Below are 16,997 nucleotides of genomic sequence, written 5' to 3' on the forward strand. Positions count from 1 at the left end.
TAACACCCCAGTGGGTCCCAACCTGCAGGTAAAAGTCTTCCCTTACCGAAATCATCCCATGAAATCTGGAAGAAGTGACTGCTTCTTCAAAAGCACTGACACTATTTAAGTCTACAGAGATCGCAAAGAATCAGGGGAATGTAACTCCACAGTAAACCTCCTATAACTGGCCCCAAGAAATGGAGATCCACAAGTTGGCCCACAAAGAATTCAAACTAACCATTCTAAAGATTCTCTGAGAGTCACAAGAGAACACAGATAAACAATTTCATGACATCAGGAAGATAATGCAAGAATAAAGTGACAGCGAGTGACATCACCAAGATGGCCATATAGCTCAGTCCCCACTTTGCTCTGCCTCACAAGAACAACTAACAGTTATTCATGGATGAGACATGGAGAAAGTCCTAGAACATGGGGGTGAGGCTGAAGCATACCCCTGTGCCACAGAGACTGAGACAGACATGTTAGAAGGATAACAGGAGCAATTACACACTGACCACACTGCCCTACCCCAAGCTATCACAGCACCACATTAAGAGGTCTCCCCCAAGCCTACCAGTTCTTCCAGTGGGAAGAAAGAGGCCAGGATGGACATCCCACTCCCCGGTGTTCTGGGCCACATTGGGGTTTCACCCCAGTATCGAATCACAGAGATGGTGAGAGACTCTGCAGCATTTGACCCCTAGGAATCCAGTTGTGTCATAGAAGGCTTGAGGATATAATAACCAGCACTCTGATCACGACAGACCAAGTTCTTACCCTTAGCACCCAAGCAGTGGTCCAAGCCAGCAGCTTTACTCATCTGCAGAGTCAGTCTGACCAAGGAGCTCAGCAGATGCAGATCTGCCTGATTCAAAGTCCTCAAATGAAGCACCTTGCCAGCCCTGGAGCGTTGTCAGGCCCCCCCACTCACCCAGGCAGGGGAACTGAGTCACACCCTGATCACTGCTGAGTGTAGCTCTTGGCCCTTCCCAGCCAAAGAACCTGACCAGAACACCTGGAAAGCTGTGTAGCCCAGCAGTGCTTAGGAGAGTCTGGCAGGAAGAGCAGATCGTCTACACAGCAAAGCCAGGGACCCACTCAGCCAGGCAGGTTGGCTAGAGTCGAGATCACAGAAATCTTTGATGCACATGAAGCCAGTTATTCCACTCTGCCAGGACAGGAAAGCTAATTCCTAGCCCCACCTACTGCTAAATATAGTACCTAGTTCCTATAGTCTAGGAAACCTGATCAGAGAACCCAGGCAAACACAAAGTTCGTCCTATAGCCTTGCTCGTTCAAAACCAAGGCAGAAGTCCTTTCCAACTGTTCTCAGCCAGTAGCATCACCCATGACCTCAGAGCTCAGGCATTGTCCTCACCCCAAAGTAGACACTGATAGCAAGTCCCACCTGCTAAGAGGCGTTACCAGTTGAAATGTCCAGAAGCCCAAACTGAGCTGACTGGCAAAGAACAATCTCTGCCAAAGTGAACCGGTAAAATCTGGAAGGGGACATCATTTACTCTTCTTCCGGGATTTTATCTTATTCCTGGAAATGGCAATCCACTCCAGTATTTCTGCCTGGAGAATCCCATGGCTAAAGGAGCCTGGCGGGCTACAGCCCATGGGGTCACAAAGAGTCAGACAGGACTGAGCTTCTAACACTTTCACTTTTCTTTCATTTGCAACATAATCTTCTGCTGCCTCATTTTGCCTAATTCTGTTTTTATTTCTATGCATTAAGTAGGTCATTCTCATTCATCATTGCTCTCTAAATAGTTGTAATTTTGGTGTGCCCATGGGAGGAGGTGAGCTCAGGGTTATCCTACTTTAACATCTTGGCTACTTCCCAAGATTGTTGTAGTTGTTCAGTTGCCAAGTTATGTCTGACTTTTGCAACCCTATGAACTGCAGCACACCAGGCTTCCCTGTCCTTCACTCTCTCCTTGAGTTTACTCAGATTCATGTCCATTGAGTCAGTGATGCCATCCAACCATCTCATTCTCTGTTGCCCTCTTCTCCTCCTGCCCTCAATCTTTCCCAGCATCATGGTCTTTTCCAATGAATCAGCTCTTTGCATCAGATGGCCAAAGTATTGGAGCTTCAGCATCAGTCCTTCTGGTGAATACTCAGGGTTGATTTCCTTTAGTATTGAACTGGTTTGATCCCCCAAGGTTTTCTTCTCTTAAAGATAAAATTAACTCAATGTGAATTTTAGATCATATGTTTGCTTTATAATGTATAGGAAGTAAATGTAAAATGGTTGACTAACTTATAATGACCACTCTGCTTTCTTCTACAGATTGTAGTGGAAGAGTTTCTAGAAGATATAAATAACATCCTGAACTCAGGTGAAGTGCCTAATTTATTTGAAAAGGATGAACTGGAGCAGGTTTTAGCAGCCACCAGACCAAGAGCAAAAGAAGTAGGAATTTCTGAGGGAAATAGAGATGAGGTAGGACATGTCAAAATGGTAATAAGATTTTGGAAAAGAAAAAGCTGTCTCAGCCTTTTTCCAGTCATCCACAAACCCTTTTAAGTAGTCCATGGATAGAATTTTTTCAATGTAATTTGTTTTTAGTCCTATGTACTTTATTTCCTGCATTTAAAGCATTAGTTCATGAGACTTCCAGAGATGGTTAGGGAAAGCACAAAACAATCCCTACTACCTACAGAGGGTCATAATCCTGTCAAAACTGGAAAGCTTCTCTTATCCTTCTTAAATACAAGTTTCTTTCACACACACCCCTCCCACAGTGCCCTGCCTGAGGAGTTCAGGGCTTTTGACTCCGTGCCCTGTCAGCAGGAGGGCTTCCCAAGTGGCTCAGTGATAAAGAATCCTCCTGACAGTGCAGGAGACTCAGGTTCAATCCCTGGGCCCATCGGGAAGATCTCCTAAAGAAGGAAATGGTAACCCACTGCAGTATTCTTGCCTGGGAAACCCCATGGACAGAGAAGCTTGGCAGGCTATAGTCCATGGGGTCACAAAAAGAGTTGCACACGACTTCACAACTAAACAACAATAATAGCCTATCAGCAGAATTATGAAATGCATTCTCTTTCTCTCTCACAGACACCCACACATGCACAAAACACAACTGCAGTCCACTCTTGTTTCTCCAACATTGTGCTAGATTCTCTAAGCCACTGTTTGTCTATCCCAGGTCTTTCTCTTCTTTCTGCATCTTATCTTTTTTGGCCACTCTTTCTCATTATCTCTTCTGTGTCCTTTCATGAGAATTCCCTCCACTGCTAGGTCAGGACTTATGAGCACAGACAACTATTATGAGCAGAAGTGGCTTTAACATTGGGAGGGCTAAACAAAGGGATGCCATGCTGAATTCCTTGGAATGATTATGAAATGACACTGTAGAAGTCAACAGTCAAGGACACCGTTGTGTCTGCCACAGCCATTCTGCTGAGCCAGGAAGCCTCTAACCCAGAATGCTACTGCTTCAGCTCCCAAGCCATGTGTCCCCCACTATGTTGGGAGCAGCTGAAGTAAGGAGCCACATCCAGTGATAGTGACAACAGGTCCATGCCATTTCTGCTGGTCTCTGCACCTGCAAAAATACTTGCCCTGCACCATGTCTCTCTCTCCCAGTGGTCTTCTACCTCAAAGCAAAACTTTGTATGACCACACCTCACCACTTTATTCAAGGGGTCTCTTAAATCCACTGATGAAGAGTACTCATATCACATCCCAAACCCAAGTTGCAACAGAGTCTGAAAAATATCATTTAATCTTTCAAGTCTGCATGAGAAAGGACTTGGAATGGGATGTTAAAACAATTCACACATCCACTCCACAAACTTTTTTAAAATTTGGTATTGGTAGAGTGAGATGCATTAGCCAACACTTATTTTCATCATGGGTTCAGCCTTATTCTAAATTGAAAATATGTTTCTTTTTGTCAGGTGTTTCAGTATTTCATCAGCAGAGTCCGTCAGAAGCTGCACATTGTGCTCTGCATGAGCCCCGTCGGGGAGGCCTTCCGGTCCCGATGCCGGATGTTTCCATCCCTTGTGAACTGCTGCACCATTGACTGGTTTGTCCAGGTCAGTGACATCACAACATATCTCTTTGAAAAGTTGGACTTACTTGACTTTAATTTTTTTTATTAAAGTGTAATTGATTTACAGCGTTTCAGGTGTATAGCAAAGTGATTCAGTTACATATATATTCAGTTATATATGTGTATATATACATATGTACACATATATATATATTTTGGATTATTTTCCATTTAGGTTATTACAAGATATTGAATACAATTCCCTGCAAATGCTATACAGTAGGTCTTTGTTGTTTATCTCTTTTATGTATGTGAAAGTGTTAGTCACTCAGTGGTGTCCAACTCTACAACCGCATGGACTGTAGCCCACCAGGCCCCTTTGTCCAAGCTATTCTCCAGGCAAGAACGCTGGATTAGGTAGCCATTCCCTTCTCCAGGAGATCTTCCCAACCCGGGGATTAAACCCCAGTCTCCTGCTTTGAGGGAAGATTCTCTACCATCTGAGCCACTTTTACATAATTGTATGTATATGTTAATCCCAAATTCCCAATTTATCCCTGCCCCCACCTTTCCCCTTTGGTAACCACAACTTTGTTTACTATGTCTTTGAGTCTGTTCCTGTTTTGTAAGTTCATTTGTATCATTTTTTTTAGATTCCACATATAAGTGATATCATATGATATTTGTCTTTCTCTGTCTGACTTCACTTAGTATGATAATCTCTAGGTCTATCCATGTTGCTTTTAAATGGCAGTATTTCATTGTATTTTACGGCTGATTAGTATTCCATTGTATATATGTACATATGTGTGTGTGTGTATATATATATATATATCACATCTTCTTTATCCATTTATCTGTATATGGACAATTAGGTCACTTCCATGTCTTGCTATTGTAAATAGTGCTGCTGTGAACATTGGGGTGCATGTATCTTTTCGAATTAGAGTTTTTGTCTTTTTCAGGTATATGTCTGAAGTTGCTTGATTTTAAAAATGTAACACACTGTCCTAAGAACTCAAGGGTATTTATATTAGCTTCAAAACCCACTGGGAATTTACTTACATGCAAGGGTTGACAATGACAATCATTGAACAAACTCAAATAGAATTTATAAAGAAGAGGAAACCAGTAACAGAGAGTTGCATTTGACTGACGTTCTGGTGAGCTCAGAGTCAGGAGAGAAGCAAATGAGTTGAGGTGAACAGGACAGTGATTATACCAAGTTCAAATTGTATAATAGACAGAGTGAGGACATGAGATCTTTGTAATGTACGTTACTTTAGTTATGAAATTAAAAACAGCCACGTTTATTCATTCAACCTAGACATTCATTCAACCAACCTAGACAGCATATTAAAAAGCAGAGATATTACTTTGCCAACAAAGGTCTGTCTAGTCAAAGCTTTGGTTTTTCCAGTAGTCACATATGAATGTGAGAGTTGGACTATAAAGAAAGCTGAACACTGAAGAATTGATGCTTTTGAACTGTGGTGTTGGAGAAGACTCTTGAGAGTCCCTTGGACTTCAAGGAGATCCAACCAGTCCATCCTAAAGGAAATCAGTCCTGAATATTCATTAGAAGGACTAATGCTGAAGTTGAAGTTCCAATACTTTGGCCACCTGATTTGAAGAACTGACTCATTTGAAAAGACCCTGATGCTAGGAAAGATTGAATGTGGGAGAAGAAGGGAATAACAGATGATGAGATGGTTGGATGGCATCACTGACTCAATGGACATGAGTTTGAGTATGCTCTGGGAGTTGGTGATAGACAAAGATGCCTGGCGTGCTGCAGTCCGTGGAGTCACAAAGAGTTGGACACAACTGAGTGACTGAACTGACTAACTTATTCATTCAACCAGTAGTAGTTATTGAATTACTTCTGTGTAGCAGACACTGTGCTGGGGTCAGCAAATGCAAACCCAGACCTCCGTCTAATGAACACAGCCATTCAGTTCATGAGACATCAGGGACACAAGTAGGAGTTACAGTGAAGGGGGGCCAAAGTGAGGAAGAGTTGCAGAGAAATGCATTTCTCTTAGTAGTTAAACCATGCATTATGGAAATGAGCAACTGACTTTCCAAATCATATCTTTATTTACAGTGGCCCAGAGAAGCACTTCTTTCTGTTTCAAAGACGTTTTTCTCAAATGTTGATGCTGTAAATGAAGAACTGAAAGAAAAGCTTTCCCTCATGTGTGTGAATGTCCACCTGAGTGTCTTCAATATGGCAGAACGCTATTATGCAGAGCTCCGGAGACGGTACTACACAACACCCACCTCCTACTTGGAACTCATCAATCTCTACCTATCTATGCTGACTGAAAAGAGGAAGCAGTTGGTTTCTGTAAGTTTAATATTATTAATTTAAAAAAAAATTTTTTTTTTTTGCTTGGTCTCAAAACATTTACCAGAATGTGTGGAAGATCTATGTGCCATCTTGCCTGTTGGACATCTCTCCATCCTAACATGCCCTTGACAACCTACAATATGACCAAAAAGTATATTGTGCTGGTGGGTTAGAGGCCTTGCCCTTCCTTGATATTTTGTCTTCTATCATTTACATAAGTGTCCTTAACTCGGGGATGTGATATGGACATTGTAACAGAATTAAAGTTAAGCCCATATCTAGCCACCTCTGCAGTGCTTAGTAAGAAGGGAAACTTTTGGTTTAGTAATGGAGGTGGGAGTTTGGCTGTCTTACCTGTCAGTGATTCCCATTCAGAGCAAGAACTCTGGTGTCAGGCAGACCAGGTAGCACCTCTACGCTGACTCTTTCTTCCTGCACCTCTTTGAGCAGGTTTTGTAACTACTCCAATGTTAGTATAAAATAAGGTTTTTAAAAATCTGTATCTACTCTTGGATTGTTGTAGAATTTAAATAAGGTACTGTGTGTGAAGTGCTTGGAATATGATCTGATACAAACGAGTGCTCAGAATAGTGACTGCCTACTACATCGTCATCGTGGTAATCATCATTAAGCTATTAACATGACCTAAAACTTTCAATATTTTAAATAACAAAAGTGGAATCATTTATCATTTAGATATTTTAAATGTTTTTCAGTGGATATTACCTGGTAAATGTATGCCTAGTAAAATAACGTAGCAGATATTTTTGAAACCAGTCTATTTGAGCCACATTTTCTGTCTCATCCTCAAAAAAGTTATTCCCAGGTGCCTTCTTTACCAAATACTGCCCTTTGATCCTAGTCAAGGGTTTCCTACCCCTGCGGACACATCAGCAACCAGAGATGAGTATCTGGGACACTGTCTCCAGTGGGCCTCAGCCCTGCTGGTCCATCCTAAGGAAACAAGCTCCCAGAGCTGTGGACTCCAGGAATTTCTATCTGAACTTGTCCCTCATTCATTCACCATGCTACCAAGCTACCACAGGGGCTAAAAATTACACTGTGATCCCTCAGTGATGCCCTACTCCCGTGGCCAGGGGCCAGGGATCCAAACCCACTGTGGTGAACTTCAGGGCCATGTGTTCCTGTATGTTCAGTGTTAAGTATTACAAACTGATTCACTAATTCTGCCAGTGCAAAATTCTAGTACATAAATCAGAGAGAGATACCAATAAACTCATAGTTTATTGTAATACTCAACGTAATAGTTATTTTCTTTGTCATTTAGGCACGTGAACGGGTGAAGAATGGTCTCACCAAGCTATTAGAAACAAATGTACTAGTAGATAAAATGAAATTAGATCTTTCAGCTTTAGAACCTGTCCTTTTAACAAAATCACAAGATGTTGAAGCCCTGATGGACAAATTGGCAGAGGATCAAGAAAATGCGGATCAGGTATGCAGCATCACCTGACAGTGAGTGAGGACGCTTTGACCACCAGCTGATCCCTTACACACAATGATAAAGAATTGGACTTTTTTGATATGTTATTAAATTTAATTTAAATATGTTGTTAAAACAATGAACTGGTAGATCAGTTTAGCCATGCTTTTAATCCTGGCTCTCTCCCTGAGAATGAGGAAATGCAATGAATGGGACAGAGAAAGCTGTAAGAAAAGTACAAGCTACAAATATAAAGCATCCAATCTTCTCCCAAGAATGAATTAATTATTTGTTCTTATAACTCTATCTCCATTATTTTATCATCATGGCATGAGATGGACAAAGAACAGTATAAAATGCAGTATACCTAATCTTCTTTCATCATTGGTCTGATTCAAAGGGGTAAATATAACTCACTATTATTCGCTTTGTTTTGTTTTTTTTTACTTTTGAAACTTTTCATTTAGTTTTGGAGTATAGTCAATTAAGAAACAATGTTGTAATAGTTTCATCCATACATATACATATATTCATTCTCCCCCAAACCCACCTCCCATTCAGGCTGCCACATAACATTGAATAGAGTTCCATGTGCTATACAATAGGTCCTTATTGGTTATCCATTATTCACTTTGTTTTTAAACATTGAAATTCAAATACTGAGATCACTTGAGCAGTCATGTTTCAATGATTAGGTCCGTAGCGTTGTGCAAGAAGATGAAGCAATAGCAAAAGTGAAAGCCGAAGAGACTCAAGCCATAGCTGACGATGCTCAGCGGGATCTTGAAGAAGCGCTCCCTGCCCTCGAGGCTGCTAACAAAGCGTTGGATTCCTTAGATAAAGCGGATATATCTGAAATCAGAGTTTTCACAAAGCCCCCAGATATGGTCATGACCGTGATGGAAGCCATCTCCATTCTTTTGAATGCCAAGTGAGTGCCTCACAATCACCCAATACAAAATGCCTGGTGGAATTTCTTTGCTTTTTTCCTTCATTCTCATTTACATGTTTTCATTCTTTTCTCCACCCTCTCATTGATTCGATCAGTCATCCAACAAATTGATGGGTGCTTTAATAGTATTTTTTTAATTAATTAATTTGTTTTTATTTTTGGCTACTTGGTATTCATTGCTACGCGGGCTTTCTCTAGTTGCAGTGAGCAGGGGCTGCTCTCCAGCTCGGTTATAGCTGGCTTCCCATTGCAGGGCCTTTCCTTGATGCACGGCACAGGCTCTAGAGCAGGCAGACTTCAGTAGTTGTGGTGCTCCATCTTAGCTGGCCCACGGCACATAGAATTTGCCCAGACCATGTTCCCTTCATTAGCAGGCAGATTTCCAACCACTGGACCACCAGGGAAGTCCCAATAGCGTTTTTTTTTTTTAAATTATAAGTGACACACAGATTGGACATCATTAAACACCTATCCTTATAGCTTCTTTTTTTGTTTGTTTTAAAGACTCTGCATACTGTATTTTTATTTTTTTAATTTTATTTATTTATTTATTTATTTTACTTTACAACATTGTATTGGTTTTGCCCTACATTCTTTAGACTATCTTCAATTTTCTCTCTTGCTTAGAAATGACAATAGTAATAGTAGCACTAAAACAAAACTCATTTTGGGTGGAAATTAACATAAATGTCATTCTACAAATTTTGCAAGTCAGTTAGATACAAACAAAGTGAGTTTTTATAACTATAGCTCAACCAGTAAATGGGGCTTCCCTGGTGGCTCAGATAGCCTGCAATGCAGGAGACCTGCATTTGATCCCTGGGCCAGGAAGGTCCTTTGGAGGAGGAAATGGCAACCTACTCCAGTATACTTGCCTGGAGAATTCCATGAACAGAGGAGCCTGGCATGCTACAGTCCATGGGGTCGCAAAGAGTTATACACAACTGAGCGCCTAACACGTTCAACCAGTAAATAAGAACATTTTCAGAAACATCATTGTAAACATTAAAAAGAAAAAACAGGCTATACACACTATGAAAGTAAATAGCATAAATGTATGCCTAGAAAACAAAAGTAGTAACTCATGGTGCTCTTAAAGTCTAGCAAAATGCTCTCAGTAAATTGTGTTGTATTTCCTTTATAATAGGAAGACTCAGAGCAAGTTAAACTAGTTACATAACTAATGACATAGACAGTTGACACTGTTGTTGTTCAGTCACTAGGTAGTGTCCAACTCTTTGCAACCCCATGGACTGCAGCATGCCAGGCTTCCGTGTCCCTCACTATCTCCCAGAGTTTGCTCAAACTCAAGTCCACTGAGTTGGTGATGCCATCCACAACCATCTCATCCTGTCATCCCCTTCTCCTCTTGCTCTCAGTCTTTCCCAGAATCAGGGTCATTTTCAATGAACTGGCTCTTTGCATCAGGTGGCTAAAGTATTGGAGCTTCAGCATCAGTCTTTCCAGTGAATATTGAAGATTGATTTCCTTTAGGGTTGACTGGTTTGATCTCCTTGCAGTCCAATTCCTTGAAATCATGTGTAATTGACATAAGGTCTTTTTTTAATCTGTAAAATAATATCTTAATGCTCTCAAAGGAATACATTTCTTTTGTTGTCACATTCCTTTATTACAATGCTATTAACTTACCATTTGTGTCTTTTAGACCTGATTGGCCAACAGCAAAGCAACTTCTTGGTGACTCTAACTTTCTAAGAAGACTTTTAGAATATGATAAGGAAAATATTAAGCCTCAAATCCTGGCAAAACTTCAAAAATATATTAATAATCCTGATTTTGTGCCTGAAAAAGTTGAGAAAGTATCCAAAGCATGTAAATCCATGTGCATGTGGGTAAGAGCCATGGATTTGTATTCTCGAGTTGTCAAAGAAGTCGAGCCAAAGAGACAGAAACTCCGTGCTGCACAGGTATATTGTCTGGGTTGTGATATTTTATAGAATCAATGACCATGATCATCAGACATTCAAGCTTCTTATGTGGTGCCACTGAGACCCTATGCAATATAGATAGTAAGCATCCTCTTGAAGATTTTTTTCATTTTCACAAAAGTGTTAGTCGCTCAGTCGTGCCTGACTCTTTCTGACCTTATGGACTCTAGCCCGCCAGGCTCCTCTGTCCATGGAATTCTCCAGGCAAGAATACTGGAGTAGGTCGCCATTCCCTTCTATAGGGGATCTTCTCAACTGAGCAGTTGAACCCGGTCTCCTGCATAACAGGCAGATTCTTTGCCATCTGAGCCATCAGGGAAGCCCAAAATAGCCAGCAGAGATTGTTATTTCATGTTCACAGTGCTGTGGGCCAAGTTTGATCCCTGATTGGGGAACCAGATCTCACATGCTGCAATTGAGAGTTTATATGCCTCAACTAAAGATCCCACATGCCACAACTATGACCCAGCATAGCCAAATAAATAAGTAAACAAAGATTCAAACATGAATAAGTGTGGCTGTGTTTCAATATAATTTATGGTCATTGAAATTCAAATTTCATACAAGTATCATGTGTTATGAAATATTATTCCTTTGATTTTTTTTCCCCTATCATTTAAAACTGTAACCACACAAAAATAGGTAGCAGGCTGGATTTGGCCTGCAAGCCATAGTTGCAGACCTCTGCTCTAGAGAACTAGTTAGGAAAGATTAGTTTTCACTATTGCATGAGTATTTCATTTGTTTGATCATTTTTAAAATATTTACTTTTGGCTGCACTGAAAAATATTTACTTTTGGCTGCATTGCTTCTCAGGCCTTTTCTCTACCTGTGTGAGCAGGGTCAACTCTCTAGTTGCAGTACACAGGCTTCTCACTGCAGTGGCTTCTCTTGTCATGAAGCATGGGCTCTAGGGCTCATGGCGTTCAGTAGTTGCAGCACATGGGCTCAGTAGGTGCAACTCCCTGGCTCCAGAGTTACAAGGAAGCCCTGTTTTATCATTTAAAGTTAATAGTTCATTGTAGTAACTAATTCACCTCCAAATGCTTAGTACATCTGTTTTGCTGATCTTTCTATGATTCATTGGGCTTTGTTTTGTTCTGTTCGGTCCTGCTCTTATATTTTATTCTATTTTATATTTGGTTTAATTTTGTATATTGTATCAAAATCTTTTGGGGAGAAAGTAAATCTGATTTTTAAAAAAATAGCCCATTATAAATGGGCAAATTCAACCCTCTTTGGAGCTTATTCTTAAAATATTTACTTGATTTTATTAGGCTGAACTTGATATCACTATGGCTACTTTGAGAGAAAAGCAAGCATTACTAAGACAAGTGGAAGAACAAATACAAGCCTTACAAGATGAATATGACAAAGGTGTGAATGAGAAAGAAAGTCTGGGTAAGTAACTTATAAAATTTGTGTTGGTTAGGAAATGCCAGATTTTCCAAAGGAGGCAGTGTTATCAAGCAGTCAAATCTCAGCTTCCATCCAACATATGGGCATATTTGCATTAGATGGATGGTTTTAACCTTCAAGTATAACATGAGAAGAACTGAATATATTGTATGTATTCAACTTCTATGTCTGAATGAGACAGAGCAGCACATGAATTTGATCCAGGAAATAAATACTACGGGGGCAGGAAGAAAGTTCTGTCTTCAGCCAGAAGAAAGGAGTTATCAAAAAGGAGCTCTCTGTCACAGATGTGAAGAACAAACATACAGATACCAAGTGGGAACGGGGTAGGATGAATTGAAAAATTGGGATTGACATATACATGCTGTTGATACTATGTATAAATTCATGTCAGGTTCTTTGGGACACCATTGACTATAGCCCACTGGATTCCTCTGTCTATGGAATTCTTCAGGCAAGAATACTGGAGGGGGTTGCCATTTCCTTCTCCAGACGAGCTTCCTGACCCAGGGATCCAACCCAGGTCTTTTGCATTGCAGGCAGATTCTTTACTGAGCCACCAGGGAAGCCCCCATAAAATAGATTACCCAGGAGAACCTACTGTATAGCACAGGGAACTCAGTGCTCTGTGGTCACCTAAAAGGGAAGGCGATCCAAAAAGGATGGGATATATTTATATATATGGCTGATTCACTCTGTGGTACAGCAGAAACGGACACAGCTGTGTAAGACAACTATACTCCAATTTAAAATTAATTAATTTAAAATAAAATGAAAGGAACTCTCTGCATAGGCAATTCAAAGAACTTGGACGTGGCTCTGAAACGAGAACTTGGGCTAAATTGGCCTGAGGTTTCCTAGAGATATACTGACATCATTAACCAAATAATGCTCATTCTGCTATAAGCAGAAGCAGATGAGTAAACTTCTCATACTGTAGGAAAATACTGAATGACATAACCTGATTTTCACTCGATATTCTAGCGAAGACGATGACACTGACCAAAGCACGTCTGGTACGTGCTGGAAAGCTGACGGCTGCGTTAGGAGACGAGCAAGTCCGATGGGAAGAAAGCATCCAGAAATTCAACGAGGAGATATCGAATATCGTTGGGAATGTGTTCATAGCAGCAGCTTGTGTGGCCTACTACGGGGCCTTCACAGCCCAGTACAGGCAATTGGTGAGCAAACGTGCTTCCTATGAGGACTGAGAAGCAGCTGATACTGGGGGAGGCAGGATGTGTGCGTCATTTTTCTCAGTTTAGAGGGAGGTTCTCCATGATGGAAACTTAGGTCTACATTCCACTACCCACCACCTCCCTATTGTTGTTGTTCAGTCACTAAGTCATGTCTGACACTTTGCTACCCCATTAACTGCAGCACACCAGGCTTCCCTGTCCCTCACCATCTCCCTGAGTTTGCTCAAACTCATGTCCATTGAGTCAGTGATGCCATCCAACCATCTCATCCTCCATCACCCCCTTCTCCTCCTGCCTTCAATCTTTCCCAGCATCAGGGTCTTTTCCAGTGAGTCAGTTCTTCCCATCAAGTGACCAAAGTATTGGAGCTTCAGCTTCAGCATCAGTCCTTTCATTGAATATTCAGAGTTGATTTCCTTTAGAATTGACTAGGTTGATCTCCTTGCAGTCCAAGGGACTCCCCTGTACCCCTAGGCTTTCCTTAACACAGTCTTCCTTTTCCTCTCCTGCCTTAGAAAGTTACTCACAGCTTTGCTTACACAACATAGCAACCCGGGAGAAGAAAAAGAGACAGGGAGTCTCCCACCCCTAGGACCAGAAGTGGCATCAAATTCAGCCAGGATGAAGTGTTCTGAATTGGCGAAGCTGCTACAGAGGCTCAGCAATGGGAAAGAGCAGGGATTATTTGGAGATAATTGCAAAACACTTTTATGAAATGCCTTTCAAAAACTGTTTTGCCCTGACTTGAGTTCTAAAACCTAGTTGGCGTAAGACTCATAGAGACCCTCCAGGAGCTCTGGGGTCAACTGATTCTAATCAAGCAAGGGGGGCCAGGAGTGCTATTGGGGGAGACAGGTCCCTGTTGTGCATGTCTGCACCACTCATTGAAGGAGGTGAATGCTAACAGCCTTCTGCCTAACCTGCTAATTCCCAGGATCACCCAAAGTCATTGTGGGAACCCCCAACTTCTCCACATGGTCTCAGACTCTCCCCAGAGTGAAGACTACCATGACAACCCCTGTGTTTTATACTTGAGAAACCTGGGGTCCCAACAGCGTGTATGACATGCCCAGAGTCACACCTAGCTAATGGTATAGTTCTAGCCCCCGGATCTCCTAATTCTTTGTCTACTTCTTATGTCCTGGGCTCTGATTCCAGGATGCCTGTGGAGCCTGATAGGATTTGTTGTGTGGATCCTCATTTACTAAGTGTTCCTAACTTATTTACAAGTAAGCTTTTTTCCTTCCACAGCTTATAGAGTATTGGATCCAGGACTGTCAGTCTCTGGAGATCCCAATCAATCCTGACTTCAGTCTCATTAACACTCTCGGTGATCCCTATGAAATACGGCAGTGGAACACAGATGGGCTGCCCCGGGACTTGATATCAACGGAAAATGGCATTCTGGTTACTCAAGGCAGAAGGTGGCCTTTGATGATTGATCCCCAAGATCAGGTGTGTAACCAGTGCTCCAGATGAACAGCAGTATATTAACTCTGCTTAATATCATTCTATTACAAATTCTAAACGTAGACTTCAATGTACTTGTAAGATCTTGGACGTAAACCTACAAGGCCATCAAGATGTCTTCTAGTTTACATCCCTCAACTTATGGAGAAAGTAAAAAGGGAAGAGTCCAAGTGCTCTGCACACTTGATTTTGGTTGGTTTTATTTAGAGAGTTGACTGTTTGTTTTCTGTTTTCTATGGGAGCAGAAATTCATTCCTGTATAGTCCTTGTCCCTAAGAGTTCTGAGGAGTCAGAATGATGAGGAGTTCTGAGGAGTTCAGGGTATGATGAATTTGGTGCTAGTGGTAAAGTATCTTCCTGCAATGCAGAAGACCCATGTTCTATCCCTGGGTCAGGAAGGGAATGGTTACCCACCCCAGTATTCTTGCCTGGAGAATTCCATGGACAGAGGAGCCTGGTGGGCTACAGTCCTTGGGATTGCAAGGAGTCGGACACGACTGAGCAACTAACACTTTCACTTTCACGTGATGAATTTGGGGCCAGCTTTCCTGGAATTTACTGAATTCCGTTATCTGACTCCTAAGTCCTTGGATCAGTTGTTCTAAATGGTTGTTGTTTCATCGTTAAATCGTGTCTGACTCTTTGCAACCCAATGAACTGTAGCACGCCAGGCTTCCCCTGTCCTTCAGTATCTCCCAGAGCTTTCTCAGATTCATGTCCATTGAGTCAGTGGTGCTATCTAACCATCTCTTCATGTTCTAAATGGGGTTTAGAAAATGGAGTCAATTTGAAAGCAAGGGAAACAACCTTGAACACCTTGTGTTAGCTTTATTTTCATAGATGGATCTTGAACACCTTGTGTGAACTTTTTTTTAACCTAGATGGTAAAAAAAAAAAAAATCTTTATTTGTCCCAAGTTTGAACAACAGCAAAAAAGAATCACAAACATTAGAATTAAAAGGTGTTTTTATTTTCAAGGGGAGTGATTTTTCTTTTATCTTTTTTTAAAATCAGAGTATAATTGACTTACAAAGTTGTATTAGTTTCAAGTGGGAATCTGTTATATATTCACTCCTTTTAAGATTCTTTTACCATATAGGCCATTGCAGAGTACTGAGTAGACTTCCCTGTGCTATACAGTAGGTTCTTATTAGTGATCTATTTTATATATAGTAGTGTGTATATGTCAATCCCAATCTTCTGATTTATCCCTCCCCTACTTACTCTCTTGGAGAAGTAAATGGCAATCCACTCCAGTACTCTTGCCTGGAAAATCCTATGGATGGAGGAGCCTGGCAGGCTGCAGTCCATGGGGTCGCAAAGAGTCAGACATGACAGGGAATTCACTTTCACTTTCACTTACTCTCTGGTAACCATGTTTGTTTTCTAAATCTGTAATTCTATTTCTGTTTTCTAAATAAGTTCATTAGTACCCTTTTGTTTTATATTCCACATATAAATGGTATCATATGATGTTTGTCTCTGACCTACTTCACTCAGTATGGCAATCTTTATATTTATCCATGTTGCTGCAAGTAGGATTATTTTGTTCTTTTTTTGGCTGAATAATATTCCATTGTATAGGTGTACCACATCTTTTTTTCATTCCTCTGTGATGGAAATTTAGTTTGCTTCCATGTCTTGGCGATTGTAAATAGTGCTGTCAAGAACACTGGGATTCATACATTGATATATTTTAGAATTATCGTTTTTCTCCAGATATATGCCCAGGAGTAGGATTGTCATTGGATCATATGACAACTCTATTTTTAGTTTTTTAAGAAACCTCCAGACTATTCTCCATAGTGGCTTTACCACCTTACATTCCCACTACCAGTGGGAGGGTTCCCTTTTATCCACACCCTCTCCAGCATTTATTGTTTGTAGATTTTTTTGATGATAGTCATTCTGAAGTGTGTGAAGTGATACCTCATTGTAGTCTTGATTTGCATTTCTCTAATAATTAGTGATATTGAGAATCTTTTCATGTGTATTTTTATCCATCTGTATGGATGTTCATTGGAAGGACTGATACTGAAGCTGAAACTCCAATACTTTGGCCACCCCATGCAAAGAGTTGACTCATTGGAAAAGACCCTGATGATGGGAGGGTTTGGGGGCAGGAGGAGAAGGGGACGACAGAGGATGAGATGGCTGGATGGCATCACTGACTCGATGGACATGAGTTTGGGTAAACTCTGGGAGTTGGTGAT

The 16,997-nt window shown here is 41.0% G+C and overlaps 1 protein-coding gene across 1 annotated transcript in view; it reads left to right on the plus strand.

The window, feature by feature from the left end:
- The window catches only part of DNAH6 (dynein axonemal heavy chain 6), a 275,358-nt gene that overhangs the window by 161,626 nt on the left and 96,735 nt on the right, over positions 1-16,997 (plus strand). Inside the window, exons 48-56 of the mRNA XM_043917761.1 lie at positions 2,285-2,437; positions 3,901-4,041; positions 6,106-6,348; positions 7,640-7,807; positions 8,491-8,726; positions 10,414-10,675; positions 11,974-12,097; positions 13,100-13,296; positions 14,566-14,769. Coding sequence (XP_043773696.1) covers positions 2,285-2,437; positions 3,901-4,041; positions 6,106-6,348; positions 7,640-7,807; positions 8,491-8,726; positions 10,414-10,675; positions 11,974-12,097; positions 13,100-13,296; positions 14,566-14,769 — 1,728 coding nt within the window. The remainder of the gene's footprint in view (positions 1-2,284; positions 2,438-3,900; positions 4,042-6,105; positions 6,349-7,639; positions 7,808-8,490; positions 8,727-10,413; positions 10,676-11,973; positions 12,098-13,099; positions 13,297-14,565; positions 14,770-16,997) is intronic.

This window comes from Cervus elaphus, chromosome 11, assembly GCF_910594005.1.
Source record: "Cervus elaphus chromosome 11, mCerEla1.1, whole genome shotgun sequence".
NCBI lineage: Eukaryota > Metazoa > Chordata > Mammalia > Artiodactyla > Cervidae > Cervus > Cervus elaphus.